The sequence below is a fragment of the Astyanax mexicanus genome, chromosome 11 (assembly GCF_023375975.1).
Source record: "Astyanax mexicanus isolate ESR-SI-001 chromosome 11, AstMex3_surface, whole genome shotgun sequence".
Lineage (NCBI taxonomy): Eukaryota > Metazoa > Chordata > Actinopteri > Characiformes > Acestrorhamphidae > Astyanax > Astyanax mexicanus.
This window is the reverse complement of record NC_064418.1, coordinates 2,501,653-2,529,282: the sequence shown is the minus strand read 5'-3', so window position 1 is coordinate 2,529,282 and position 27,630 is coordinate 2,501,653. Positions and strand designations below refer to the sequence as shown.

Genomic DNA, 27,630 nt, shown 5'->3' with positions numbered 1-27,630 from the left:
AAAAGTTTACACTGTTCTCATTTCCCATTACATGTATTACATTTAATACATTACATTATATTTTACTTTAATTCTGGATATATGGAGATAATTGGAGGGCGTTATTATTAGTATCATGACATTCTGGATCATTGACTTACTAATCTGTTACTAATCTTATAAAATTCTTGTATTTTTTAATATCTCAATTAGTGGTGTGCCATATCATATTGTATGCAATAATATAGTTTTATTTTTAATTTTGTTGCAGTAGTTTATTCTTAAAATATTTTTTTCTAATTCAGTGTTCTGTCATATTGCCAAGTGTATCGTTATCACAAAAATACTATAAAATATTGTGATATTATTTTAGGGCCATATTGCTCAGCCCTAGTTTCTACTGAGTTCAACTGAATTCAAAGTGGTTCATGGAAAAACTGATTTATGATCTTTTTCTTAACTTTTGGAAAACGTGCTTAAAAAAAGTGAAGCCAGTGTGCAATAAAGTAAAATATGGTTCAGTTTGCTTGGATATTATGAATGCAGTCCAGTGGCTTATCACTTTATGATTTGTTACAAATCATTTATCTTCTGTTGCTGATTTTTCTTATTGAACCTGTTGAGTTTTAGGGAACTGTTCCACTGCTGTAGATCTTCTTGTGGACCTGATGGTCAGTTTTTGGCTCTGTGGGGTAAAGAGATCCCGTCTCTCTGGCCGTAGGTTGGTTGATCCTATTGTCTCCTGCATCAGTAAGCATGGTCCCATGCATAAAGGGTGTCTGGCTGCAAGCTTAGGTTCTGCAGCTGCTGAAAAGCAGCCATCACAGCCCATCCGCTCACATCTGCTCAGTGGGGCGACAAGGACTCGCACTGAGGCAGCCAGGACAAGAGCAGTTCACTATAGCCTCCTGGCTAAAAGAAGAGACGGAGCACCACGTCAACCCAACTGCACTGGAGCCACCACGAGACCAAGGTGCACGACTGGTCACTATTCATATCATTTACACTTTTAGTAGCTATTACTGACTTTTATTATTCCTGAGGATTTATTTTTTTAGTCAGGGGTGAGAGAGGTCAGAGAGAACTTGACTTTAGTCTTAACTTAATCTTAGCATATCTGAGTTTTTGAGAGACCTGATAAAAAAAATATACTTAATTGTACTTAAAACATTCTGAGAAATATTTAAGTATGCTGTAAATATACTCACAGATTTATTTACTTACTTAAAATGTATTAAATAGTACATTAATATTATGCGTTTATCAAATGTTTGAAACATTTAAGCAAAACTTTGATCATACTTTTTAAAAAAGTACAATATAGTGTATTTAAAAAAATAGACTACTATGAAGTGCACTTTTAGTTTAACGTAATTTAAAATACTTTTAAAATACTTATTTTCCAATATACTTTTGTACATTTTTTTTAGCAAAATGTGTTTAAAACTACTGTTACAGTTGTAAATTAAATTACTACTATAAAATATATTTTTATACCCAATTAAGTATACTAGAAGTGTGCTACTTACAAAAGACAGGATCAAGAAGCATTTTTGTACTCTAATGTAAATAGATGACATATATTTAACATCAATTCATAGTACATTCCTAATATACCTGGTGTAAAATAAATAGTGATACAGTTGATAAGCTCATTAAATGTATTATATTTTTACTGTAAGCATATTTAAAATATGGGATTACATACACGAGGTAGTATGTTTAAATTGTTCCATTTTAGTACAATTAGGTACACCTAGCTCAATTTAAGTAAGATTATTTTACTATTTTTATACAATTAAAGTATAATAAGTTCCATTTTAGCACTGTTTAAATATACTGATTGATAATAATGTTGCTACAAAAACACTTTAGTGCACTAATACACTTTAATCTACTTTTTAAAAATCTACTAGGGAGGTTGTTGATTATTGTAGACTCTTGATGCAGTTGGTGAAGTGTGTAATTTTATGTTGCATAGCTTAGTGAACAAATTTGAGATTTTTTTTTAGGTTTATTTAAAAAATATATATATATATTCAATACAATATTGTTGATCTAGAGGAATCAGTATGTTTTATTCTATACTCTTGTACTTATTGCATCTATAGCAAATCTTTTTCTGTTTTTATCATCATACAGATTTAACAGAGAACCATGGGAGACTGGAGTTTCTTAGGTAATATTTTAGAGGAAGTGAACGAACACTCGACTGTGATTGGCCGCGTTTGGCTCACGGTGCTCTTCATCTTCCGTATTCTGATTCTGGGCACGGCGGCGGAGTTCGTCTGGGGCGACGAACAGTCCGATTACGTGTGTAACACCGAGCAGCCTGGTTGTGAGAATGTTTGTTACGATGAAGCTTTCCCTATCTCTCACATCCGGCTTTGGGTTCTGCAGATCATCTTCGTTTCCACACCTTCGCTGGTCTACGTCGGCCATGCTGTCCATCACATGCACATGGAGGAAAAGCGCAAAGAGCGGGAGGAAGCAGAGCTGAGCCGGCAGCAGGAAATGAACGAGGAACGGCTTCTTCCTGTAGCAGCAGATCAGGGAAGCGTTCGCACCACCAAGGAGACGAGCACTAAAGGGAACAAGAAGTTTCGCCTGGAGGGTACTCTACTGCGCACCTACGTCTGCCATATCATCTTTAAGACCCTGTTTGAGGTGGGCTTCGTGGTTGGACAGTATTTTCTTTATGGCTTTCGCATCCTTCCCCTGTACAAGTGCAGTCGCTGGCCCTGTCCAAACACAGTGGACTGCTTTGTTTCACGTCCCACCGAGAAGACCGTCTTCATCATCTTCATGTTGGCAGTCGCCTGCGTCTCACTCTTCCTCAACTTTGTGGAAATTATCCATCTGGGATTGAAGAAGGTTCGCTTCATGTTCCGCCAGCCGGCTCCAGCTCAGATCGAGAGCCTGGGTCCTCCTGAGAGATCCCTGCCTTTCCTCTTTACTCCTCCCATCCAGAAAGCTAAAGGCTACAGACCTCTTGAAGAAGACTTTAAAGAAGAAGAGGTTGCACACATCTACCCACTGGCCGAGGTGGTCATGGAAGTAGGTCCTCCACCACCTGCAGCTTTGCAGGAAGTGGAAGAGAAGCGCATGCAAGAAACAGCAGTGCCTACAGCCCCGGCATTGGAGGAGACAGTAATCTGCGACAAGACAGTAAACTATGATGAGACAATCCCATCCTTTACACAGGTCACAGACATGCTACTTGAGATACCGCAAGAAGAAGAAGAAGAGGATATGTGTAGAAAAGGAGATGAGGTAGATTCAAATAGTGTTAAGATTGCGATTCCAGTGGAAGAGCATTCTGAAAAAGGTACTGTGGAGGAACCATTAAGAATAGATGATGTTAAAAAGGAGGAACAAAGTGAACAAAATCTAAATCTAGAAGACATCTCAAGCCAAGAGACGGATGTGATGGATGAAAAGATAGACATAGACGTAGAGATAGAGAGTGCATCTCAACAGATTCAGCCTGTTGAGCAGCAAAAGGCTGAGGAAGAGGTGAAAGAGGTAAAGGAGGTTGTAGAAGCTGCATTGGAAAAGCCAAAGATAGAGATTGAACCAGAGATAGAGATTGAACCATATACAGAGATTGAACCAGAGACAGAGATTGAACCATATACAGAGATTGAACCAGAGATAGAGATTGAACCAGAGATAGAGATTGAACCATATACAGAGATTGAACCAGAGACAGAGATTGAACCAGAGACAGAGATTGAACCAAAGACAGAGATTGAGGAACTTGTTGAGGTACAAGTTTGTACATTAGACACTGCAGAGTCAATGAAAGGTGGGAGCTTACCTGATGTTGTAGACGTGGGGACGGAAGTAGACTTATTGGAAAGAGAGAACATTGTAGGACCAGTGGAGGAACCTTTAGATGAGGTCAAATCTCTTGGTGGCGATCGGAATGAAGTTGAAAAGATCAAGGATTCAGACAGAATGGAAAGTATTGAAGATGCACCCACTTCTTCTACTTTTGAAGAGGTAATAGCAGTAAAAGAATTAGAAAATTCACCCAAAACAGAGTCTATAGATAATGTTACTATTGATATTGAGAAAGTGGACGTTTTAGCTGATGTTGTGGACGATGTTGTGGGAAAGGTGCATGCTTTTAGTGAAATGAGCAATCCAGAGGAGATCAAAAGCTCTACAAGTATAGATAGTCTGGGGAAGACTGAATGCCCTGAAATAGTTGAGAGTCCTGAAAAAGTTGAAAGTCCAGAACTGGAGGTTAATCTGCAGGAACTGGAAGTTCTGGAACAGGTGGTTGCGGTTCCTATTGTAGCACTTGAATTGGCGACAACAGAGACGCTGGAGGACACGAGACCCTTGAGTCGCATTAGCAAAGGAAGCAGCAGAGCCAGGTCAGACGATCTAACCATATAAATGATTAACTTTTAAAGAAAGAAAGTATAGAAAAATATTATTTTCTGTGCTAATTTATGGGAAGTACTAATACAGTATGTATTTTTTCAAGCAAAATCATTGTTTTGTTGATAGTCCTTAAAAATATAAGGGCAAATTAGTATAGTAACATAGTTAGATTAATTCCTAGTTAAAATAAAGTACAATTTTTCCCATTTAAATTAGGTTATTAAAGATAATATGGGAGTTTGAATTAAAAGCACTAGCTGTCTTTTTAAGGGACGTGTCGTTCACTGTAAACAGCTTTCTAACCAAACTGTTTTGTCAGGGCTAGTCCAAGTTTCAAAACTATTATGTCTTTTTTTTTACTTCAATCCATTACACAGTGCAAGCTGTCATCTTTAATTTGTTTGTCCATAATGGTAATGATAATGATGTTAATTTATTATAATATATATTATATATTTATTTTATACATATTCATAACATTTAAAATGACTGAACTGTGCAAAATTCTAACATTATTCTGAGTAACATGTCTGTTGATTAAAAATACTGTTAAATAAAAACTCCAAATAAATCCCAAGAAACCAAATTTATTTCTGTTTTTGAATTGATTTTTGAATTATTTTATAGAACTGAGCAATCAAACAAATAAACAAGAAAGATGATAGATCAGAGGACTTAATTTGATAATTTTGTTATTTATTTGTAATGTAAAAGAGACTTTTTGAGTTCACTGAGTTAATATTTTTATACTTGTCTTTCTGAAGCAGTTTTAATATGAAAATTTAAAAGGTTTTAAAATTGAAAACTGTGCTCCCATTGCCTCCATTGAGCAAATCCCTCTTCTCTGCTAAAGTAAACTTTGTGGTCATGATGATAATGATAATATCCAATCAGCACAATGTATTGTTCGTCTGCAGATAATAATAAGTATTGTTTAAGAACTGTTTAATAGTCTTGTTTCATACATGTTTTTAATTATTAAGAAAACAATAAATTGGGGACAAAAAATTAATAAATGGAGCTCACAATTACAGTAATTTACAGTAATTCAGAGGGTTATTTATGTACAAACAGTGATTTACTCAGTTCTGTTGGTTTAAACTGTGACTATATAAAGTGGAATAAAGGTTCCGGTGCTCATTTTCTCTGGTCTTTTTTTCATCTTTTAATATTTTTTTACTAATATTTTTATTCACGTAACTTTTGTGACCTCTAGTGGCGAGGAGACACACTCCATATGCCCTTCAATAAAATGGAAGTTATATTTCAAATATGTTTTATAATTGATGGCACATAAATATGGGTCATTATTTCTATATATTTTTAATTTATTATTATATGGGTCATTAAAAAAAACTGTGTCTATTTTACTTTTGACTTCACGCTACACAGAAATCACCTTTTTCACTACAGCATGTGAAATTCTTGTGATTCTTCATCAAACTGAGAGTAATGTCAATATTTAATGATTGGCAATTCAAACAATACCATGAAAATAGAGATACAGCAGTTATTTATATTAAATTTACTCTACTACATTGTTCTATTAACATCAAAATAATTCATTTTTCTAAAGAATGAAAAAAAAAATTGATCTGCCTTCTTAAAGATAAAAATCTGCATTCAAGTTGGTTACCTATAAACATTTCAAGATATTTATAGCTGTCCACCAAAATAATATTAATATTCTTCTAACTAAATTAATTATAAGAGTAAATGTATATATTATATAATTAAAAATAAAGTGCAAAATATATAACATTATGGAACACATAATTCAATGGTACAATGGGTACAAAGACCTTTATTTAGCTGTTTTTAGGCGTCATTTTAGAATTTTATACCTCTTCATACTAATACAGCAAACTTACCTGAGATTACAAGAGTAAAAGTCAAATTAATAAAAAAATCATATAAAAAAGATTATATACTATACAGATAAAGAGACTATACAAAAGACAATACAGAATTATATACATATATATTTTATCTTTAGGCCCAGAAAAAATATGAAAAGCATAATCAAAATATAATCAGTGCATGATAATGAACAATGGTTAGATTTATAAAAAATAAAGTGCATATATAGACATAGAAAAAATTTAAAAATAAAGTGCTTAATTTATCAAATATACAAAACATTATGATACACATATGGCACACAGAATTCAGTGGAATAGCTTATAGGTACAATGACACTTATTTACCTAGTTTTTAGGCATCATTTTATAAGTTTATACATTTTAATACTAAAACAGCAAACTTCTAGAGCTGGATATTCGGGAGTTAGAAAAACTAAGTGTGACAGTATTAGATTTTTTAAATTTTCTATGGTATTCTTGAGTTAGATTACAACTTCCAGGGTACTGGTAGTTTGGCAATGCAGTATTTTGGAGTTTATTCTTAAGGTGTTTAACTTTCCTGGTGTTACTAGTACACACTTCTTGCATTAAATTAATGTATTTTCTGCATTCAGTGTGGTTATATGTGTATTAACATGTTTCTAGTGGATTATTTTGAAGCAGGGGTGACTAAAAACTGCAATTATTTAATTCTCTGCTGCATTAATTCTTCAATGTAATGTATTTGGCTGTTAGATGGAAAGCAGGGCTATTTTATCCTATATTCAGAAAGAAAATCACAAGCTAACCTTATTGAGTGCATAATACACATATATAAGAAATAAAGAATTACCTACTGGCAATCATTTTTTTAATGTTATTCCCTTTTTATAATATTATTTTTATTATAATATTATTTTTAATAATATTGACAATATTTTTGAATATCGTGAACAATATTATACCTTGAAATATCGTTCCATATCACCTACCCCTAATTATTACATCAGGGTACTATATATATATATTTTTTTTTTACTGTTTTTAGCAAAAGAAAAATTCACACTGTTCTTATTTACCATTATATACATCATTTATTTTACTTTAATCCTGGATATATAGAGATATCTGGATTAAATCTGATTTAATTCTTGAATTTTTTTATATCTCAGTTAGGGGTATGGTGTATCATATTGTATGCAGTAATAAAATAAAATTTTCGTTTTGTTGCAGTAGTTTTTTACTGAAATCATTTTAAAATCAGTGTTTTGATATTATTTTAGGGCCATATCGTCCATCCCTAACCGGGAGCCAATAAGAATTATTTATCTTTTGTGTATTTTAATGCTTTTAATGTATCTCAGCTGTTCAATTTAGGTAAAATTTACTTACAAAATTGGGGAACTCTACCCAAACTGATAGTTGTCTCAAATTTGTTGATTAGATTCTATAGGTTGATTTTCGCTTTTTCCGTCTATTGCATTTACAACAACTCATTTGAAGCTGGTTTTAGACATAGTCTTTTTTACTTAATAGTAAAAAAACCCCACACATTTTATATTTTAGACTGTGTTCTAAGACTTTTAAAAATGTTTCTCAGATCTACATAATCCACAATGGTCTGTGTGTCTCCACTGTGCCGAACACAGGGTAGATTTTCTCACTCTTCCTAAAGTTAGTTTTAAAGGTGTAAATGTGTCTCCTTTGCTCCGTCTCATAGAAAGAAACCTGACCTTCTTCTATATCCAGATAAACTCCTATCTTACTGGGATTGGGCTGATTTAGTTTGGTGACTGGATTAGTCAGAGCCATAAGACTGCCGAGCTGCAGACGCAGAGTCCAGTACCCTGCTGTCGTGTTCATATTAACAAACCCGTGTCTGGGAGCAGAATCCTTCACTACACCTATCCTCCACTCACTTTTATACTTTACATCAACCTCCCAGTAATGCCTGCCTGTAGAGAACCCATCTACAGCCTGAACACACGTCCAACCATCAAATTTTGAGGGTCTTCTGTAGAGAAAGGAGCGGAAGCTGCTTTCCTCGTGAGTCTTACTTCTCACAACTTTTCCATCTTCAGACAGTAGAAGGTCTGGATTGGCTGTTTCTGGGTCGAGTGTGACGTTAGCTTAAAAAGAATAATGCATAGAGTGTTAATATTTCTGGATAAATGTAAGTGTAAATACAGAGTGTGTATATATAGAGACTGGGGTGAATTTTAGGCAAATTAAAAGGCTTTAACTCCCACCCAATTCTAATAACAGTGTTATTACATTGGACTCAATTATCAGATGCCTCATCCTAGTATTTATTTGTATGCATTTAATGTTAAGTAGTTAATGCCTTAGTATAAAAATGCAGTAATAACAACTTCATACACTCATTGTCACAAAAAAAAGTGTTGGATTACAATTGTATTCAGAAGGAAGAAAAAAGTCGCCAGGAACAATAAATGGTTTAAATTTAGCAAATGCAACATTTCTGCAGATTTTCTGGTAGTTTTGTGGAGTGTTGCTAATGTATCCAGTAGCATCCCACACATTTTTAACCAGTGAAAGGTCTGGTGATGTGGCTGGCCATAATATAGCACCTGTTGATGTGGCATTAAGGGCACAGGTCTCACAGATCCTTGCCATTGCTGCGTACCATCTTCTAGCCAATGGCATGCAATACTTCTACAAGAACGTCCCGCCTACAACGCAACTCTTCTCAAACTATTCCAACCACTGGATTTGCTTACATGGCTGAGTATGAATCACATCACCTAAATCATTTTTAGCTGCTCCCCAAGTTTAATTCCAGTTGGTGGACTTTTTTTGATGCAACTATGACACTGCAACAGCTTCTTCCACCAGGCAGTCAGACTCCTTAACACTCAGAGACAGAGCTGACCTCTCCATCCACCAAACACCAACACTGAACTGAACCCCCACCCCTTCCAACACACAATCAAAGACTGTACTAAACCCTCTAATCACAATTAATGAGCCTATACATAATTGGGAGTTGTTGCCTTTTTTATCCAATATTTAATTAGAATCTAAAAGGGTAAAAATGGTCAAACATATCAGTGTAATACCTGATGGTTTTGTGATCCAATTCCACACTGAAAAACAGAAATGTGGACCAATAAGCAATGACAACATCTTAACAAAACTTCCAAAATATTCCAAATCAACAATAAAACATGTTTGCTAATACAATACCAACCTGTGTCTGGGACACGCATGCCACCTGGAAATAAATAAAAAAAAATAGTATAGAGTTTAATACAGAATATAAGAATCCTTACTAGTATACTGTTGCAAGGCTGTATACTGTATTTTGTCCTTTAGTGTAGGCATTATAATATTCCCACCTGCTTTTTTAAACATCTTTTCACTCTTAAACCACTGCTTCAGAATGGATTCCTAAAAAATAAAATAAAATAAAACATTAGCAACACTTTTTCTTGTATAAATGCATAAAAACCCAGTGCATGGCTGCGTGTACCTCAGACATGTTATCCTGTAGTGCAGTTCTGATGATAAAATCCATCACTGGCAGGATGTTGACCAGGTGTCCTTTCTTCCACTGTTTATACAGATCCTTCACCACCGCTTTACACTCCTCTCTAAAACACACTGACTCCTACAGAATAAAATAATGATAAACCATTTAATCATACTGTAATAACACATTCCATCACTAGAGGTCGATGTAATACCAGTTCAATAATAATGTAATATCAGTTTCACTTGCTGTACAGCTGAATTGCATGTGTTGAATGTTGTTCTCTGACCTTTTGCTTCTTTTTAAGCTCTTTTTTAAGAGTTTTTTCTGCTTCTTCTGCTCTGTGAGGATTGTTTAAATTCATTTTGTCCCTGTCTGACTGTCGGTTCTTCAGCTCATCAGCCCACTGCAGGACCACAGCCCGGCTCTCATCCTCACTGATTTCACCTTTAACTACTCCAGACAGGATGGAGACATTTTTAAGCTGAAAATATAAATATTTTAGTTTAGCACAGTTCACTTCAGTTACCAGTAGTATTTATAGCGAGTTACAATGTCTATAATAATAATAATAATACAGTTCAGTTTATGAAGCACTTTTCACATAATCTCATAATCATGCTCATTTATTTACCTGAAGAAGTTGATCTAGCTCAGCTGCGAGTTCTCTGAGGACGAACTTTGACTCTTTTAAGGTGAAATCTGTTGGTTTTGGGGAATCTTGATGTTCCTTTATGAGAATAGACAAAAAAATTAAAACACAAGCAACACTAAATAATCTACCTATACATCCCATCATGCATATTAGAATATAACAGAACAATAATGAACAATAATTAAATGAGTTAAAATTGTTGACCTTGATGTGAAGATGTGAGAAGATCTTTTCAAGAAGTTGCTCCGCGAGCTAGAAGAGAAATTAATAGAAATAATTCTTAGAATTACTTAGTTAACAACAAGCAGCATTCAGTGTAGCTACAACCCAGTGGAGTTTTATTTTTATTTTATTACTCTACTGAGATATACACTGTATACTGTAATGTCTTTTATTTAAACATGATTTTCTGTTCTTCAGTTTATTACCTGCTTGAAAGTCATTTTTGGTTTCATAAATGGCTCTGAGTTGATGGCTCTCTTATTCTTTTCTTTGCATGGATGTTCCAGACTTCCATAACTGTGGCAATCCCCAGTATTGTAGTCTTCTGAAAAAATGAAAGTAAAGGTGTGCGAGTCAGTCTACTTATTTTTAAAAAATGCTATCTTTACTTTCACTTTTACATTTACTTTAACATTTTGACTTTTGTGCCAAAAAATGTACACAAAAAATTAAATCAAAATAAAATAAAATCAAAATGTAAAGAATTAAAAGGAAAGAGTGTATGTTGCAAATTCAAAATAGAAAAAAATATATAAGAAATATAATATATAAATAATATAAAAATATTTCAGTTTTGATTTTGCCAGTATTTGCTTTTATTTTTGTGTTTTTGTGGATTTTCTGTGGATTTAGAAGATATATTTTAATATATAGCTATATTTGCTATATTTTTATTATTTTTATTTTTTTAAATTTGCAAACATCAACCAATAGCATCTGTTGAGGGAGCAGATCCAGACCACATCCTTAAACTGTTAAAACCACCCTTTTCTACACTCGCGCGCAAAAAAAAAAAAATTCAAGCAAAAAGAGCAGCAGCAGGTGCATAGTGTGCAGGGACAACTATGAATTTGAGAGGGAAAAAAACACCCAAAAGGAAGAGAAATTAAAGCTTGAGAGGAATTTGTTTTTTGTGCATACACAATTCCCTTTTTTTGCACATTTGTGCTCTCGAGAAGTAAATTTACACACACAAAAGGTTAAAATACGCAGGTTAATTTATTTTGTTTTTGTGCCCCTGGCATTTGACATTGACGTGACGCCAAAGAGTTAATCTTATCTTGGTACGAAAGGACAGAGGCGATAATGCAGAACACACACAAACCGCACCCTTGTTTTTTTCAGCCTTTGCATAATTGAAACGAGTTCTTCCTGTTTTTCATACGCTTTACTCTCACGCACAAACACACTGTACTTTATTTAAAAACAAAATGCAGGACACAATAGCTTCCAAATGCTGTGCAATATTACTGTTCTGGAGCAAAACACTGTAAATGCACTGGTTTACTTGAGTTACTGTTTTAATGGCGTAGTTAAAAACAACTGTAACAATTTATATGCATTCAATATATTAAGAACTACTGAAACTACTTCATTTCAAACATAGAAAATAAAAAACGTGTTTTTGACCTGTTGTTGACGAGGTCATCCTCATCTGACACAAAACTCTCAAATCTCAGGCAGAAGTAGACTCTCTCCTGTTTTTTAAGATCCATGCACTGCAGATCACAGACACGAACTGAGAAGAAGAGTGAAACAGCGCAGCTTCTATATACCAGCAGCAAAGTAGCTGATACACCACTCTGTCCTTTTAGTTTTTCTGTTAGGGGCGGGGACCTGCTTGTGCCTGCCTGCAGTCTCTGTTAACACATTATAACCGAAAGTAAACACATAGTACGAACTCAAATATCACACGAACATCCAATTTAAGGAAATCACCTGGGGACAACAAGCTGAACGCTGGTGGGAATGTAGGTATTTTTTCAGAATCTCTTTAAAAATATACACTGCACTGACTCACAATCCCTGTTTCTATAATTCTGTGAGGGTGATTCTTCTCATTCTACTGTTTTGAGTTTCCAGATTACACATTTGTTTATGAGCAACATTTAGTTTCCTTTTTGAAAAAACGTCCCTATACACCCACTGAGACAGTATGCAGTGCTTAAGCTCAAGAAAATGCATCTTATTCACTCCTTGCCCATGTTAAAACTAAAGCAAGGCTGGAGGGTATGCACCTAAACTGGAAATTCAAAAACAGTGAGGGAGCTGACAGAATATCCACCAGTTTAAACGGAAGCGTCTGAGTGGACAACAAACCTCACACACCTCATAGAATTAACGGTAAAGGAATAGGAAAAATGGGCAGAAAGTAAGTGCAGTAAGTGTCCTGCATAATGCCATCCCTACAGTAAAGCATACATTTGCCCATATTTGTCATGTTTTCTCCCATGTGCTCTTTAACACATGGCTGTGTTTTGTTTCTGTCAAGTCACTTTGGTTTCTCTTGTTTTTGTTTTCAGTTTATCTGTTCCTTATTTTATTATTATTATTATTATTATTATTATTATTATTATTATTATTATTATTATTATTATTATTACTTCTGTCTCTGCCTACTTTAGCACACAAATAGACTCTAAATATTTTTTTTACAGTGTATTATTCTGCACTATATATATATACTGTATATATATATATATATATATATATATATTATTATGTGACTGGATGGGTTGGACGGCTGCTGATGGCTGTCAACAAAATAGGTGCTGAATGTAAATAGGGTTTTTTTCATTTTAAACTGGCTGTTTATGTGGTCAGTACATCTCCAATAATAATAAACCATAAAACATGTTCCCATCAGTGGTGATCTGAAACAGGGTTTCTTGGAAATATGGGCAGTTCATCTGGTTTTTCTTCTTTGTTGCACAACAAACAAAATCAAGTCATGCTAAAGGCTACAGTACCTGTTTGAAGAATTAAAGCAGGTCCGTAATGATTATTCAAATAAAAATAAAAAAACCTCTGGAATATAATCAAGCCATTAAACCAAACTGAACTGCTTGAATTTTTACACCAGGAGTAAAGCAGCATAAAGTTATCCAAAAGCAGTGTGTAAGACTGGTGGAGGAGAACATGATGCCAAGATGCATGAAAAAAAAACTGATTAAAAACCAACCAGGGTTATTCCACCAAATATTGATTTCTGGACTATTTATGAAACTTTATAAATATAAACTAGTTTTGCATTATTATAAATAAATGCTCTAAATGGCAATATTTTTATTTGGAATTTGGGAGAAATGTTGTCTGTAGTTTATAGAATAAAACAACAATGTTCATTTTACTCAAACATAAACCTATAAATAGCAAAATCAGAGAAACTGACTCAGAAACTGAAGTGCTCTCTTACATTTTTCCAGAACTGTATATAGCTGTATAGGTCTGTTTTTGGATTATGGGTAAAAACATTTTGTAGATGAATTTGTGTTTAAGTGTGTGTGTGTCTGTGTGTGTGTTTTTTTATGGAAGGGACTGCAGTGTGGTAAAGAATGTCTCACATTTTTTTAGTCACACTGGTGTACCACTTTGAAAATACACTGTGAATTCACATTGTAGAGTTTATTTGTTCTGTGGTTATAGAACTGCAGTCAGTTGCTGAGAACCACATAAACCACATTAGGCCTTGCTAAATGTCAGAACTGTGGAGGTGTTGGGTGTATCGGTTGAACGCCAAAACAAACACGGTCTCTGCTGTGCGCTTTTACTTTCATTTCTGCCTGATTAAACATGAGACATGCTGTGCTTCACTTTGTCTTGGCTCAACTAAAATAGGACATCAGACGACATCAGTTATCTCTCTATCTCTCTCTCTCTCCCTTCCACACACACACACACACACACAGAAACACACAAACACACATAGCATGTCTCGTCCCTATAAACAAATATACACAGGTATCAAGTGGAACTGTGTTCTCTGGAATGATGGCTCTCTATTTACCTGAGCATGCATCCAATTAATGCTCCTGTCACAGGATGCATTTAAATCCTTTAAAATGTAGTAGAATAAAATGTACTACCATAAACATATACTGGTTACAACCCTGTTAACTTCATAATTTAATGACAGGTCAGACTTAAGAAATGTTACCAGAGTCTACTCTCAGGTGACGCTGTTTATGAAGAGTTCTACATTAATGACACAGCGTCGATTTCAGGAGATTTCTAAATACAGATCTATTCCTGCATTTCAGGCCTGCTTATATTAAAAATATACATGGAACCCATGGAAAACAAGTGATATTTATTTATAACCAGAGAACACAGCATCCATTATTTTCCAAAAAGTTCTGGAATACTATTTTTTTCTGACAGTAATAAACTGTACTCATCAAGTGTGTCACCTGTTGACACTAACTGTTTAAAATATTTTGTTTACCTTGTTACTTGCCCCCTATCCCAGCTTGTCTTTTGGAAAGTGGTGCAGGCCTAAAACGCCATGTTGACCAGAAAACTGGCATCTTTATGGCAGGATGGCATCTTCCTCTTACAGCGTCCACAGTTAATCCTGTTGGATGTGGTTGGTTCTTCTTGGTGGTATGCTGACATTACCCTGGATACCGTGGCTCTTGATGCATCACAAAGACTTGCTGTCTTGGTCACAGATGCTCCAGCAAGACGTGCACCAACAATTTGTCCTCTTTTGAACTCTGGTATGTCTCCCATAATGTTGTGTGCATTGTAATATTTAGAGCAGAACTGTGCTCTTACCCTGCTAATTGAACCTTCACACTCTGCTCTTACTGGTGCAATGTGCAATTAATGAAGATTGATCACCAGGCTGCTCCAATTTAGCCATGAAACCTAAAATCCCCACACTAAAATGATGACAGGTGTTTCAGTTTTATTGTCCAACCCCTGTAAGTTTTTTTTCGGTTAGTTGATTTGTGTCATAAGTACATAAATACTGATAATCTGTTCAAATTATTAATTTAGCCAGCAGGCAGAGAAGAAAGAGAGAGGAATGTAAATTATTCAGTCTTTCTCAAAAGCATCTTCACCAAGGATAATTCTTAAACAGTTTAGTGAGTATAAAACAGCGTGTGATGATCTTAACAGTGAAATACTCAGGAACTGGTCCATCCGCATTTTGGTTGGTTAATCTGAGCAGGCTCGCTGTCTTTCAGATCACAGGGGACAACAAGCCAGTATCAGGACTGCTTTCTGTTTTTCTGAGTCAAAAAATGGCGGCACACACACACACACACACACACACACACACACACACACACACACGCTCATCATTTACGACACAGAACAAGCTGACAGAGGTTGGTGATTTTAATACACAGTGACAAACAAAAAAGGAAACGCATATGATTGTGCCTTTAGAAATATAAACACTTAATTCTCAGAGTGGCTGTTGTGATTTTATAATACATAGTAATATAAATATCCAAATCAGAATACATATCAATCCTCTATGCATACTTAAACTTCCACACGTTATTTTATGTCCTTTAAAACTTGATTTCAAGAGTTACAAAAAAAGAGAAAAGAATATTACTTCAGTAGGTTTATCCCAACCATGAGAAAAGTAGTTGACTACTGTTTCCTAAATTAATTTGAGGACATCAAGTTATTTTTTTTATTGTAGGTCGTACAAACAAAAACAATGTAGCATAAAAATGTAGAAAATACCCAAAAATGGACAATTCTTTTATCCAGCTGTCCAGGTGATTCTGTGATATCAGAGAGAAACAGCTCTTCGCATATAAAAATAGATTTTTTTTTGTTTGTGTTTCTTAAAATACCCTTTATTATTTGAGGATGGGCTCCACTCCACCAGTTTATCTCTCTCTCTTTATAAAATGCCGTGCAGGAGTTTAGTTAGCCTGCTACAACAGGACAACAGGATAGCACCACTCCTCAGCGCCCTCCGGTGGCACACCCATCCCTCCGTATTGTTTGCATATTCTGTTTTTTTTTTGTTTGTTTCTTCTTACAAATTGTCCAGTTGAAACTTTATGGTACAGGCCATACAGAAGCCAACAGAACAGAAACGGACGCTTAGATCAACAGGTAAAGAGCGACTTTCAGTGAAATCAAAAGGGCAACATCTGATTTTAGCAGAGTCTGGATTAAAAACACTCCAGACTGATCGAACAAAAGTACTGTAAGTCAAATCAACGGCAAGCTGAGCAGAACAGTAGAAAATAAACCAAAAAATCAGATAATTAATTACACAATAGGCGATGAATCTTTTAAACGAGCAAAGCAAAAAACGGAAACAAAAGGCAGCGTGATGAAACGCAACATAGAGAGACGAGGAGGCGGCGAATGCTACGAGAAAAAACTGCAGACGTCTGCACAAGACCCTGTTTCCATTCATGTAGTTCACGTAGTTTTTTTGTAGTTTTTTTTTTGTAGTTGCGTGCATCTCAGTTCGTCTCTAGAGTCCTCGAGAGTCCTCGAAAGTTGATATGGCACTATATGATTAAATCCCTTATGATTAAATCCTCGCTGCTGAAGTTCATTGGACTTCAAAAAAAGTGGATTCAGCAAGAGATCAGCAGAATCCAGACTGAATCAGGACTGATTTAGGGTTGCCAGGTGTTGAGTAATCCCCTCATGTACGCCCCAACAGCCCAACCCAGCCCAGCCCAGCCTAGTGTTAAGCCCAGCTCAGCTTCTAATAATCACCTCAGAGAATGAGGTGAGGTCTTGAGGTTTGGCTCAGCCTCTACAGCCACGTGACCCGGATGCACTTTGGTCACCAGATGACGCTGGAGATGCTGGTTTCCCGCGGCAGGAGCGGAAGCATGGCGTTGTTGTTTGCATGGGGCTCGTCCAGGCTGTGCTGGCGCAGGCCCTTGTGGCCGGTGGGCGTGGGCCGCTGGCCGTTGAGCAGCGTGAGCGGCAGGTTGCAGTAGGTGTGCTGCTGGGATGGATTGGGCAGCGTGGCTCCGGCTGCCAGCGGTAGCTCGTAGTCGTAGCTGCGGAAATGCGCGTGCTTCTGTCGTGCGAGGGAATGCGAGCGGTAGGAGCTGCGCAGCGCCGTCCGCAGCTCGGGGCGTGCAGGAGCCACGGCGGCCGTCGCCACCGAGACGGCGGATACGGCCTGCAGGTCGGCGAAGGGCCCCGGTTCTCCTCCGTCCGCCGCGGGGTTGGCGAGTGTGCGGCGCAGCGGCGGCCGGCGGCAGGGCATGGCGTAGCGCAGCCGCTTCCAGAAGCGTGAGCCGGGCTTGTTGCTGGGCGTACCCCCCCAGCGCACCACCGTCAGAGCCTTGATGGACTGCTTCAGCTCCTCCACCTCCTGATAGTTGATCAGGCCTCTCAGCTCAGCGCATTCGATCAGGATGACCTTCACCTCGCCGGAGGCCAGAGCACCACGGAGACGCGACTCCATCTCGAAGATGCTCCACCCACGCCGCAACACGTAGCCTGGCGTCAACACGATGATCAGTCTCTTGCTCATCTCCACACAGCGAGCCACATCCTCTATGTACGCTGAAAAAAAAAGAATAGCGTATTAAAGCCCATAGTCATGAGACAGCAGTACATACAGGGGTTGGACAATGAAACTGAAACACCTGGTTTTAGAGCACAATAATTGATTGTGGTGACGGACAGTTCTGGTGGAAACAGGAGAGTTGAGGTGCACATTGAATTCTGCGTGATTTGATCAGCCGTGGTTTTATGTTTTTTGGATACAATCCGGGTTAGCACCCGAACATCCCTTTCAGACAGCTTCCTCTTACAGCATCCACAGTACACATAGTGTCTCCCATTCTCCTTTATTATATCTATTATCTGTACTTGCTGTAAAATTGGGAAGGAGAGTAACGTAATTTCAATTCTCTGTATGTCCTGTACATATGCAGTATTGACAATAAAACTACTTGACTTGACTTGACACAGTTAATCCTGTTGGATGTGGTTGGTCCTTCTTGGTGGTATGCTGACATTACCCTGGATACCGTGGCTCTTGATGCATCACAAAGACTTGCTGTCTTGGTCACAGATGCTCCAGAAAGACGTGCACCAACAATTTGTCCTCTTTTGAACTCTGGTATGTTTGAACACCCATAACGTTGTGTGCATTTCAATATTTAGAGCAGAACTGTGCTCTTACCCTGCTAATTGAACCTTCACACTCTGCTCTTACTGGTGCAATGTGCAATTAATGAAGATTGGACACCAGGCTGCTCCAATTTAGCCATGAAACCTAAAATCGTACACTAAAATGATGACAGGTGTTTCAGTTTCATCGTCCAACCCCTGTAAATGCAGTACATACAAATTGATCAGTAAGGGTTAGGTCAAGGGACGGTTCGGAAACAACCACACCTGTATGGGTAAGTTGTGAGGAGTTATCTTGTGAGTAAAAGTAATGTAAGGGGGAAAAATAAAGCCATTAAGAACAAAAGCTTAGGCTGCACACAGGGGTCTATAGTGCACTACCCTTTGCACTCAACTTGGAAAATGTGTGAAATGGTGTGAAAGTATTGTGAAATAAAGTTGTTGAGTAAAGAATTACTCCAGTAAAGTACAGACAATCAAGAATTCTACTTAAGTAAGGTAATAAAGTATTTGTACTTTGCACTTTGCATTGTAATTTGACACCTGTGACTGGAAAACATATATAAAATACAATAAACATTACCACCTAGAGTGGACAGTGCAGTGGGTGGTAACGATGAATGTGATTAGTGGTTTCTGGATAGAACTAGTAAAACTTATAGCCTATGTGAAAAATACGGTATATGCTCCTTTAATATTTGATGGTCTTTTACAAGAGTTCAGGGATTTAAATTTACTTTAACTTTAATTATGTAAGTTTTAACAGTGTAACTTTTAACGACTATTGAAATAAAAGTATGCCAGATATTTTAGTGAAATAATTATAAATATATATATATATATATATATATATATATATATATATATATATATATATATATATATATTAAACATTTGTTTCAACTCCTGCTGATATGCATCACTGCCCCCAAGCTGCATATAATGGTCTTAGTATTTCACTTCACCTCTATTGCAGTGATGTAAGCAGAGCACTAGCTAAAGGACACAATAACCTTAACAATGGATCAGAACTGAATCATGCCTAGAATAGCTGATACTGGTCATTTCCTTTATCAGCTCTGATACTGATTTATAGATTTATAGCTTGGAATGGAACATCTTTACATATAATACGACACAATGTATGTGAACACAATGAAACAGACTACAAGGACAAACGACGTGAGCACATAACGACACACCAATCACAGCAGAGTATGAAAAGATATGTTAGTTTAATGATGAGTTTAAGTGTGTGTGTGTGTGTGTGTGTGTGAGAGTGTGTGTGTGTGTGTGTTTAAGGGAAACTGTACCTCTAAGAAGTTGTGTGTCATCCTGGTAATGGTCACTGCTGAGACCTAAACATAAACATTCAGCTTTTCAGACAAGAGTATGAACACATACACACACACATACACACACAAAAACACACACACACACAACACACACACAAAAACACACACACACATACACACACACCCAACACGCAAACATCTGACAAACAATCTAAACCTTTTCACTTTGTCTCTGCTCACCACCACAATGGATTACTTGGGGTTATATATTTTAGTTTTTAGTTTTGTTGCTCTTATAATGTGTTTCTAGATTAATTGATTAATTTTCCACAAAGGAGTTTTTGGAATTGAATGAAACCATCTACATATATATGTGACTGTAAATATGATATAATGGAAAAATATAAAATGATGTACTTGCGATAAACCTGGTGATCAAGTAGGCCAAGGGCTGGGTTTTGTTTTAAACTTTCTGATGCCTGTACTGATACTATACTTTAAATTTGGTACATACAATCAAAGGATACTTTTTTCAATACATTTTTTCTAAATTTGCAACCAAATGATAAAAAAACAATAATTTAACAGACTGCATGAGTAATCACATTCTCATACTGTCCTACAGTCTGATAAGACTCACTTCTGAACCGCGAAAGAGCTAGCGCTTAGCGGCTAATGCTAATACTGCTCCAGTCTTGGTGATGGAGCCACTTCAGCAGAGTGGTTTCACTGCTTCCTAATACCTGATTGAAGTACCTGAAGTTCATAGTAAATATAAGTATAGTGAAGAAATATAATATATATGTGCTGCCATTGTGGTTGTGTTTATTGAGTTCTGCACACTCTCTGCATTTGGTGTGTTTATGCATATTTTATGCAAAGTATCAAAAACAGGCACTGAACTTTTTTAGACCTTTCAGTATTCAGTAGAATAGAGACATTTCGGTCGGTGCCTTTTTGGAATCAACTTTTAATACCCAGCCCTAATCCTGCACATATCCCTATGTTGTTAGAGTGCCCTGTATCACTACTAGGGGTGACCAACTTTTGAATGTGATGGTTGCCAGATTATTACACCAGCAAGTTGGGGCAGTGTGTTTCTCCACAGCAAAGACAGGATTGAAGCCTTGATGATTCCAAACAAAACTTGGATTTGTCATAAAAGATCATACAGATAATTCTATTCTATTCTATTCTATTCACTATTCATTTATCATGTAGAAAATAAAACATAAATTAAAAACACTGAATTAAGGTTTTGCCTGGTACTGTACATGAACTATTTAAAAGACAATACAAGTACACTGCAATAGATGGAAGACAAATGTAAGAAAATATGATGAAGAAGCTTTTTGTCAGACTTTTTTGTTTTTCAAAAGCTAGAGTGGTTTTATAATATATATATATATATATATATTTTTTTTTAAGTTATATATTTTTAAGTTATATTAACCTTACATAAGATTATTTGGGTTCTTCTTGTTTACACATTACAATACCCATTTTTAGTTTAAATAACTATTTTTTATGCCAGTAATTCAATATAATTGATAATGCAATGACGCCCTTTTAAAAAGCAGTTAATTATGTTTAATTATTAAGAATATTCAGAGATTTTTTTTTATATTCAGGAATTTTAATACTATGTTTTGTAAAACCCACTGTTTTTAACAAAGTAAACATACTGACTGTCCTTGGTAAAAAATATAATGGGTAAAATCAAGGTCAGTAAAAATGATTGAGGTCATGTCTGTATATGTACAGTATGAGAAGTCAATAATGTAATTATTGTGGTCTATGCTTGTGTAATATTAAATTTAGCTTAAAAATGTGAAATAAATTGGATTAGGAATTAGTTTTTATATTATATATTAAACGTTTTATTAAAAGTCCTATTAAAACACTCACTGCTGGTAGGAATGAGGTCTCTGTCTGGAATGAAGAGTTTGTAGCCGTAGTGTTTCTCCAGAACATCAGGAAGGATCTCCAGAGCGAATCGTTCCTCCTCCTGCAGTTCCTGCCCCCACTGATCCAGCTCCACTTTACTGTAGGATAAATACGCATCGTACTCCTTATGATCTGAGGAAAAGAAGGAAAGAAACAAACAATTTTAGTGTTCTCATCTTCATTTGTTCTTTATCTGCTGTTGAGAAAAGAATAGAGCCTTAATGAAAAATCAGTACATTTATTTATAATATTTCTAGCTGTATGTTTGTGTGATTTAATCTGATTTAGCTTTAATGCAGGTGTGTTATGTCACATGTAATTTAAACAAAAAAAAATATATAAATATTGTATTTTTTGCACTATAAGGCACATTTAAAATTCTTTCATTTTCCCAAAAATCAGCAGAGCTCCTTATAATCCGGTGCTCCTTATGTATGAATTCCATCAGTCAGGTATTAAGGAGCGGTAAAGTCACTCCACTGAAGTACAGAGTTATACAGGAGTTTCAGTGAAGTTTCTCCAGCTCTAAGGCTGGAGCAGTATTAGCATTAGCAGTATTATCTAACCATGCTAAGCGTTAGCTCTTTCACTGTTCATAGGATGAACCGCTAGCTAAATAATAACACCCTGACTTACCAGAACACTCAGCATTCCTCAGTGAAGAGCTTTCATGCTGCATTTACTCACTAATTTAGCTGCTAATGCTAATGCTGCTGCACCAAGCCTTATCTAAGCTCACTGTAAATAAATGGAAGCGCTTTACTCACCCAAATAAACAGTTTTCAAGAGAGAATCTGTGTAGTTTAACATTCAGCACTCATTTGACTTTAAAAGAAAATGTGTTTTTAAGAATTACAGTTTTGTTTACATAACTTAGCTTAGCTTGTTAAACTACAAGGAAAACATGGCAACACCCCTCTTCCTTACTAATGTCGTACAATGCACCTTATGATCCAGTGAACCTTAAATAGATGTTATATGAGGCATTCTGCATTGCACTTTTCCATTATTTTAAGAGAAAATATAGATAATATTAGAGACATAACTCTTCAGCAAAAAAAATAAAATAATATATAATAATATGGTAAATATGTGTTTAGTGTCACACCTTCCAATGCTTCTACTGACTTTTCCACCTTCACAAACTCCAACTCCCAGAATGCACCTCTCAATCCTGTGTCTCAGCCAGCCAATCAGCACCTGATTGTTAGATCTGCTTCACCTGTGTTCTGAGTAATTACTGGGGGTTTTCTATGTATAAATACAAGTCTGTTTGTCCGGTTTCTCGCGAAGTATTGCCCCTGTTATTCAGCTGCATACCGAGCGTTATTTCTTTGATTATCTATTTCCGTGTATGACCTATTTTTTGGCTTTTGTCTCTGATTTTGTCTTGCCCCTTTGGTTAGTTCATTTGGCTGTTTTGTTCTGGTTTAGACCCTTATTTCCTGTTTATTGTTTATCCCTTTTGGACTGTGATTTGGCTCTGATGTTTTGGTCTGTGTTGTTTGTGTTTTGTACTGTTGTTAGTGCTCAGTTTAAGCTTGTTGGTTTGGCTCTGTTTATTAAAACCTCTCCTGATTTTTACTGCAAGCGTCTCACTCCTGTCTGTGGCGTCACATTTAGAGCCTTGCTGTCTGAAACCAAAAGCATTTTTTCCCCCAAAATATCTCAAAGCAAATGTTTATGCTTTCTAAATTTCTCTGCTGACTTTTAGCTTTTTTTTTGCTTTTTTGCTGCGATAAGATAAACCAAGCATTGCATATTTATGACATAGTCTTGATTGACAGCTTGTGCATCACATGTAGCAGTGCTCTTCAGTTTCCAGCAGCAACACACTGACTCAGTCCTTTCATGCTGATTCCTAAGAGAATAATATGAATTATGAGTGGGCCCGGTTATATATGTTTAAAGCCATCTTAAAAGTAAAAGTCCAAAAAAAGATCATGTTGAATAAAACTTATATAAGAATATGATTCAGTCAGGCTGCTTTGCAATGAGATAAGAAACTTAAAGTCTTTCTATATAAATAACTAAAATGTGCTTTATCATTTCCTACAGAATTATGTTTAGTTTATTTTAGTTTATTCAGGCAGTATTTAGGAAAAATCCAATTACAGTTTAAAAGAAGTAATCAGTATTTATATTGGTACTTTTTTATGTTTCTTATTTTTTTTAAGTAACCGATCCCAGTGGACAGATGGTGAGAAGATAAACAGGATTTTAGATCCGAGTTCTCCTGTAGCTAAGCTCAGGGATGTTGCGTAAGTTATGCTCATAGGATCTGGCAGCATCAGAGAGACTTTAAAAAACAGAGAAACCAGAGAAAAAAAACCCAATTATGCACTTTTCTAAGCTGCTGTGCTTTCACTTTTACATTTTTTACTTTTTTTTTAACTTATTTTGGCCATGTTAAAAGTTTAATTCTGTGGAAATACAGCCAGTGAGAGTGTGTGCATCCATTACAAATTCAGTTCATAGTTGTTTTACTGCAGTTATTTGATTATTTATGATTACACCTAGAACCAGAACTGAACACAGTAAGGCAGCCTTCAGAAATTGGAACAAACTTCCAGAAGCTGTGAAATTTTCTGCTCAAACTGTAACTTATTTTAGGGAAAAAGCTGATTTTTTATTATTTGTATATACTTTTAATTATAATGTCCTGTAATTTTTTAAACATTATTCTGTATCATGTCTTAATTTAATTTCTTATATTCCATTTTTATTCATTTTAATTCTATTATAAATGCTTTTCCTAGCTTTAGTGGCATTTTCATTCTAATTCATTTAGCTACTTTTCCTTCTTTTAAATATATTGTTTTAATCATGTTTTATTCATGATTTATTCTTGGGTGGGTGGGTCTTATGGACTACAATATGACCTGTACTTTGTGATCACATTAACAAATAAAAAGTAAAATAAGGGTTAATGCAAGTTTTAGACAAGTACCAGGAGTTTACTTTGAATTGTCTTGAACTGTGAATCTGTATAAAACATATTTTTTAAACTAATATGAATCTGAATAAAGATTTTTTTGTGTTAAAATAAAAAATTAAAAAACAGTTTGGTGAATCTTTTTTTAGAAACACTTAATTCTCTAGAGTTTCCTGCAGTGCTGTGATTAATCTCTCCACTGGGGTGCAGTGTTGAATCACTGTTAATACAGCACAACATTATTTTATTTACCTCCATCAGTATCTTCTCCTCCAAAATGATGCCTGTAGCAGAGCAGCAGCTCAATCCTGTAGCATTTATACATACAGAGCAGCAGAACCAGCAGCAGCAAAATAGCCCCCAGTCCTCCAGCCAGCTCCACTGTGTACATCAGCTCAACTGAGTAAGGGGGGAGAAAAGAGAAAAAGAGAGTTTATGTGCATTAATATGTATAGATATATATACAGCTCTTGAAAAATAAGAGAGAACTTCAGTTTCTGAATCAGTGTCTCTGATTTTAATATTTATAGGTTTATATTTGAGTAAAATGAACATTGTTGTTTTATTCTATAAACTACAGACAACATTTCTCCCAAATTCTAAATGACAACATTGTCATTCAGAGCATTTATTTGCATTAAAAGATGAGAAATAGCTGAAATAATATAATGAAGAGGAAGATGGATGATCACAAGCCATCAAACCACCAAACTGAACTGCTTGATTTTTTGCACCAGGAGTAAAGCAGCATAAAGTTATCCAAAAGCAGTGTGTAAGACTGGTGGAGGAGAACATGATGCCAAGATGCATGAAAAAAAAAAACTGTGATTAAAAACCAGGGTTATTCCACCAAAAATTGAATGATTTTTCTTATTTTTTTCCAGAGCTGTCTCAGGTTTATTCCAGGGTGCATTACATGAATTAGCAAATTTATTATTTTTTTTATATCGATATCATATCATAATTCTATTATAAGGACGATAATAAAGAAGTATAACAAGATATACATTTTCTCCATATTGTCTAGACAGCTCTAGATAAAATGAGAAAAAAAATTGAGATACATGTTTTTTTTTTTTTTGGATAGTGGCAGCAGTATATTTAATACACTACTGTATTAACTGTATGTTTCAAAAGGATTATGTAATTACTATTACTGCACTGTTCAGAAACACTGCATGAATACTTAATGCACACGCAGCTACTGTACAAACCAGCACAAACCAGTGGATCCCCAGCAGCTGATCTTACTCAGAGAAGCGATCGGTGAGTTGAAGCTATCGTACAGTGTGTGTGCACAGAAAATATGAATACTGATGAAAATGACTGAATTCAAAGAGATTATAATCAGTTTATAATCAGTGAAATGAGGCAACAGCACGCTCCTCGTTGCACCATAAATCTGAAGGACATAAAAGCGGAGGCCGCACACCAGCACAGCCCACAGGAAGTGCAGCGTTTCTGTACCTTTAGAATCAGGAAATGGAGAGTGTCTGTATTTTAATGAGGGAAAGATATGGGCGGTGAGAAAACGAGTGTGTGTGAGAGAGTGTGTGTGTGCTCAGGCCTATCTGTTGCAAGTTGTGAAAGCAGTATTTCTGATCTCCTGACGCTGTCTCTTCCTCTGAACTGCCATATGAAGAGGAGATGAGACGCCTTCAAAGCTGTTTGTTTTAAAAGGGAACTTTAGATGCTAATGTATGCCCGAAAGAGCCCCGGAGGAGCGGGAGAAGGAAATCTACTGCTGTTTATTTATCACTGCAATACTGCGCGTCTGCACGTGTGCCGCGTCTGCGCGTGTGCCGTGTGTGGCGCTTGTGACTGGGTAAATACCTCGTTTGCTGATCTGGATGCTGGCCTGCCTGCGTCCGTTCCCGTTCTCAGCGTAACAAGAGTAATTGCCCAGATCACCCTCCTCTAATGAATCTATCGTCAGCGTGATGGACATTTCCTGCTCTCCCAGGTGCTCCCGGATGGTCCTGTAAACAGAAAAATCAGCAAAAAGCAATATTTCAGTCAGAAAGCTCCTCTGTATCTGAACAAATTGTCAAAATCTGCATTAAAAGTGTGTAACTTAAATGTATCTAGCTTCAAATATGGCTGAGCTTGCTCCACTGTCCTTCAGTGTACTGTCCACTGGCCTCCATAAGTTCCAAATAATGATGTTAGACTTTAATAATTTGAAATATTCATAATATTAATACAAAAATGTGTTTTTTCCAGCTTAAACACTTGATTTGATACATGTGAAGTCAGACTCCGCCTCTTTTTGAACTGCTGCTGATGCTGTAGCATTGCCGAGTAGCATCAAAGCGCTAACGCTCGGAGGAAAGCAGCGCAGCGACTCGGTTCTGATACATCAGCTCACAGACGCAGCCTTGTCCTGATCCACATCACCCTAGGACTGATGAGGGGAAAGAAGAGTGCCATCTACTGTACTGTACCCACCCAGAGAGAGGGAGCAATGCCAGTTGTGCTCTCTCAGGGCTCCGGCAGCTGATGGCAAGCTGCATGACTGGGATTTAAACCATCAATCTCCCGATCATAGTGGCAGCGCTTTAGACTCCTGGACCCATTTAGCTCTTTTAATAACACTATTTAAATGTGTCCTTGTCCACTCTGTTGTCATCTGTCCCTGTCATGGGATGGACACCCCTTTAAGAAAGTAACCTTTAACATCAGTAATCGCACAAATGAAGAAACTTCCTACATGCTATATTCAGCAATTAATAATATCAATAATTTCTTATTGTGTGTTTGCAACTCTAGGTCAACTATGTTTTCATCAAGTGCCAATATTCAATATAGCACGGAATTCCATGGCAGGGTGGATGCAAATATGACAAAAAATAGATTAAAAAAAATATATATTTATTTTTAAGTTTAAAAGATTAAACTGAGAAAATATGACTTGATATAAAGCTGCAACCCACAGACACTGCCTAGTCTCTAGTTTTTCCTATTTTTTTATAAACAACTGTGGGCTCACATGTGTTTCT

General features: G+C 36.2%; 3 protein-coding genes across 5 annotated transcripts in view; 1 reads left to right on the top strand and 2 right to left on the bottom strand.

Annotated features, from left to right (window-relative positions):
* The first annotated feature begins 744 nt into the window (after positions 1-744).
* Positions 745-5,527, top strand: gja8a (gap junction protein alpha 8 paralog a). Its single transcript, XM_007227972.3, has 2 exons — positions 745-952; positions 2,122-5,527. The coding sequence occupies exon 2, from the start codon at positions 2,137-2,139 to the stop codon at positions 4,384-4,386; it is 2,250 nt and encodes a 749-aa protein (XP_007228034.3). The 5' UTR covers positions 745-952; positions 2,122-2,136; the 3' UTR covers positions 4,387-5,527.
* A 2,225-nt stretch (positions 5,528-7,752) lies between these two features.
* LOC103033062 (E3 ubiquitin-protein ligase TRIM39-like) lies at positions 7,753-12,139 on the bottom strand. Of its 2 annotated transcripts, none has more exons than XM_049485288.1 (10): positions 11,996-12,139; positions 10,792-10,910; positions 10,568-10,615; positions 10,343-10,438; positions 9,998-10,192; positions 9,709-9,846; positions 9,575-9,626; positions 9,427-9,450; positions 9,296-9,322; positions 7,753-8,344 (listed from the first exon to the last, which is right to left on the bottom strand). In XM_049485288.1, the coding sequence occupies exons 1-10, from the start codon at positions 12,018-12,020 to the stop codon at positions 7,818-7,820; spliced, it is 1,251 nt and encodes a 416-aa protein (XP_049341245.1). In that variant the 5' UTR covers positions 12,021-12,139; the 3' UTR covers positions 7,753-7,817. The 2 variants fall into 2 exon arrangements, with proteins under 2 accessions (XP_049341245.1, XP_049341246.1); XM_049485289.1 differs by having other exon boundaries at positions 10,568-10,606.
* Positions 12,140-15,697: 3,558 nt separating this feature from the next.
* Positions 15,698-27,630, bottom strand: part of il1rapl1a (interleukin 1 receptor accessory protein-like 1a) — a 136,165-nt gene continuing 124,232 nt past the window's right edge. The window contains exons 8-12 of one of the 2 annotated variants that reach the window (XM_022665609.2): positions 26,465-26,610; positions 24,884-25,030; positions 21,658-21,828; positions 19,768-19,812; positions 15,698-17,881 (exon numbers count right to left, since the gene is read on the bottom strand). In XM_022665609.2, coding sequence (XP_022521330.2) covers positions 17,145-17,881; positions 19,768-19,812; positions 21,658-21,828; positions 24,884-25,030; positions 26,465-26,610 — 1,246 coding nt within the window. In that variant the 3' untranslated portion in view covers positions 15,698-17,144. The remainder of the gene's footprint in view (positions 17,882-19,767; positions 19,813-21,657; positions 21,829-24,883; positions 25,031-26,464; positions 26,611-27,630) is intronic. The other variant, XM_022665611.2, reaches the window with a different exon arrangement.

Bases quoted from the DNA above. Each gene is read 5' to 3' on its own strand.
- gja8a (XM_007227972.3), top strand. From the start codon at position 2,137: ATGGGAGACTGGAGTTTCTTAGGTAATATTTTAGAGGAAGTGAACGAA.
- LOC103033062 (XM_049485288.1), bottom strand. From the start codon at position 12,020: ATGAGGATGACCTCGTCAACAACAG. The intron at 10,193-10,342 runs GTAAATAAATGA...TTATATTTTCAG, and splicing joins AGCTAGATCAACTTCTTCAG to CTTAAAAATGTCTCCATCCT. The intron at 9,451-9,574 runs GTGGGAATATTA...ATTTATTTCCAG, and splicing joins AAAGATGTTTAAAAAAGCAG to GTGGCATGCGTGTCCCAGAC.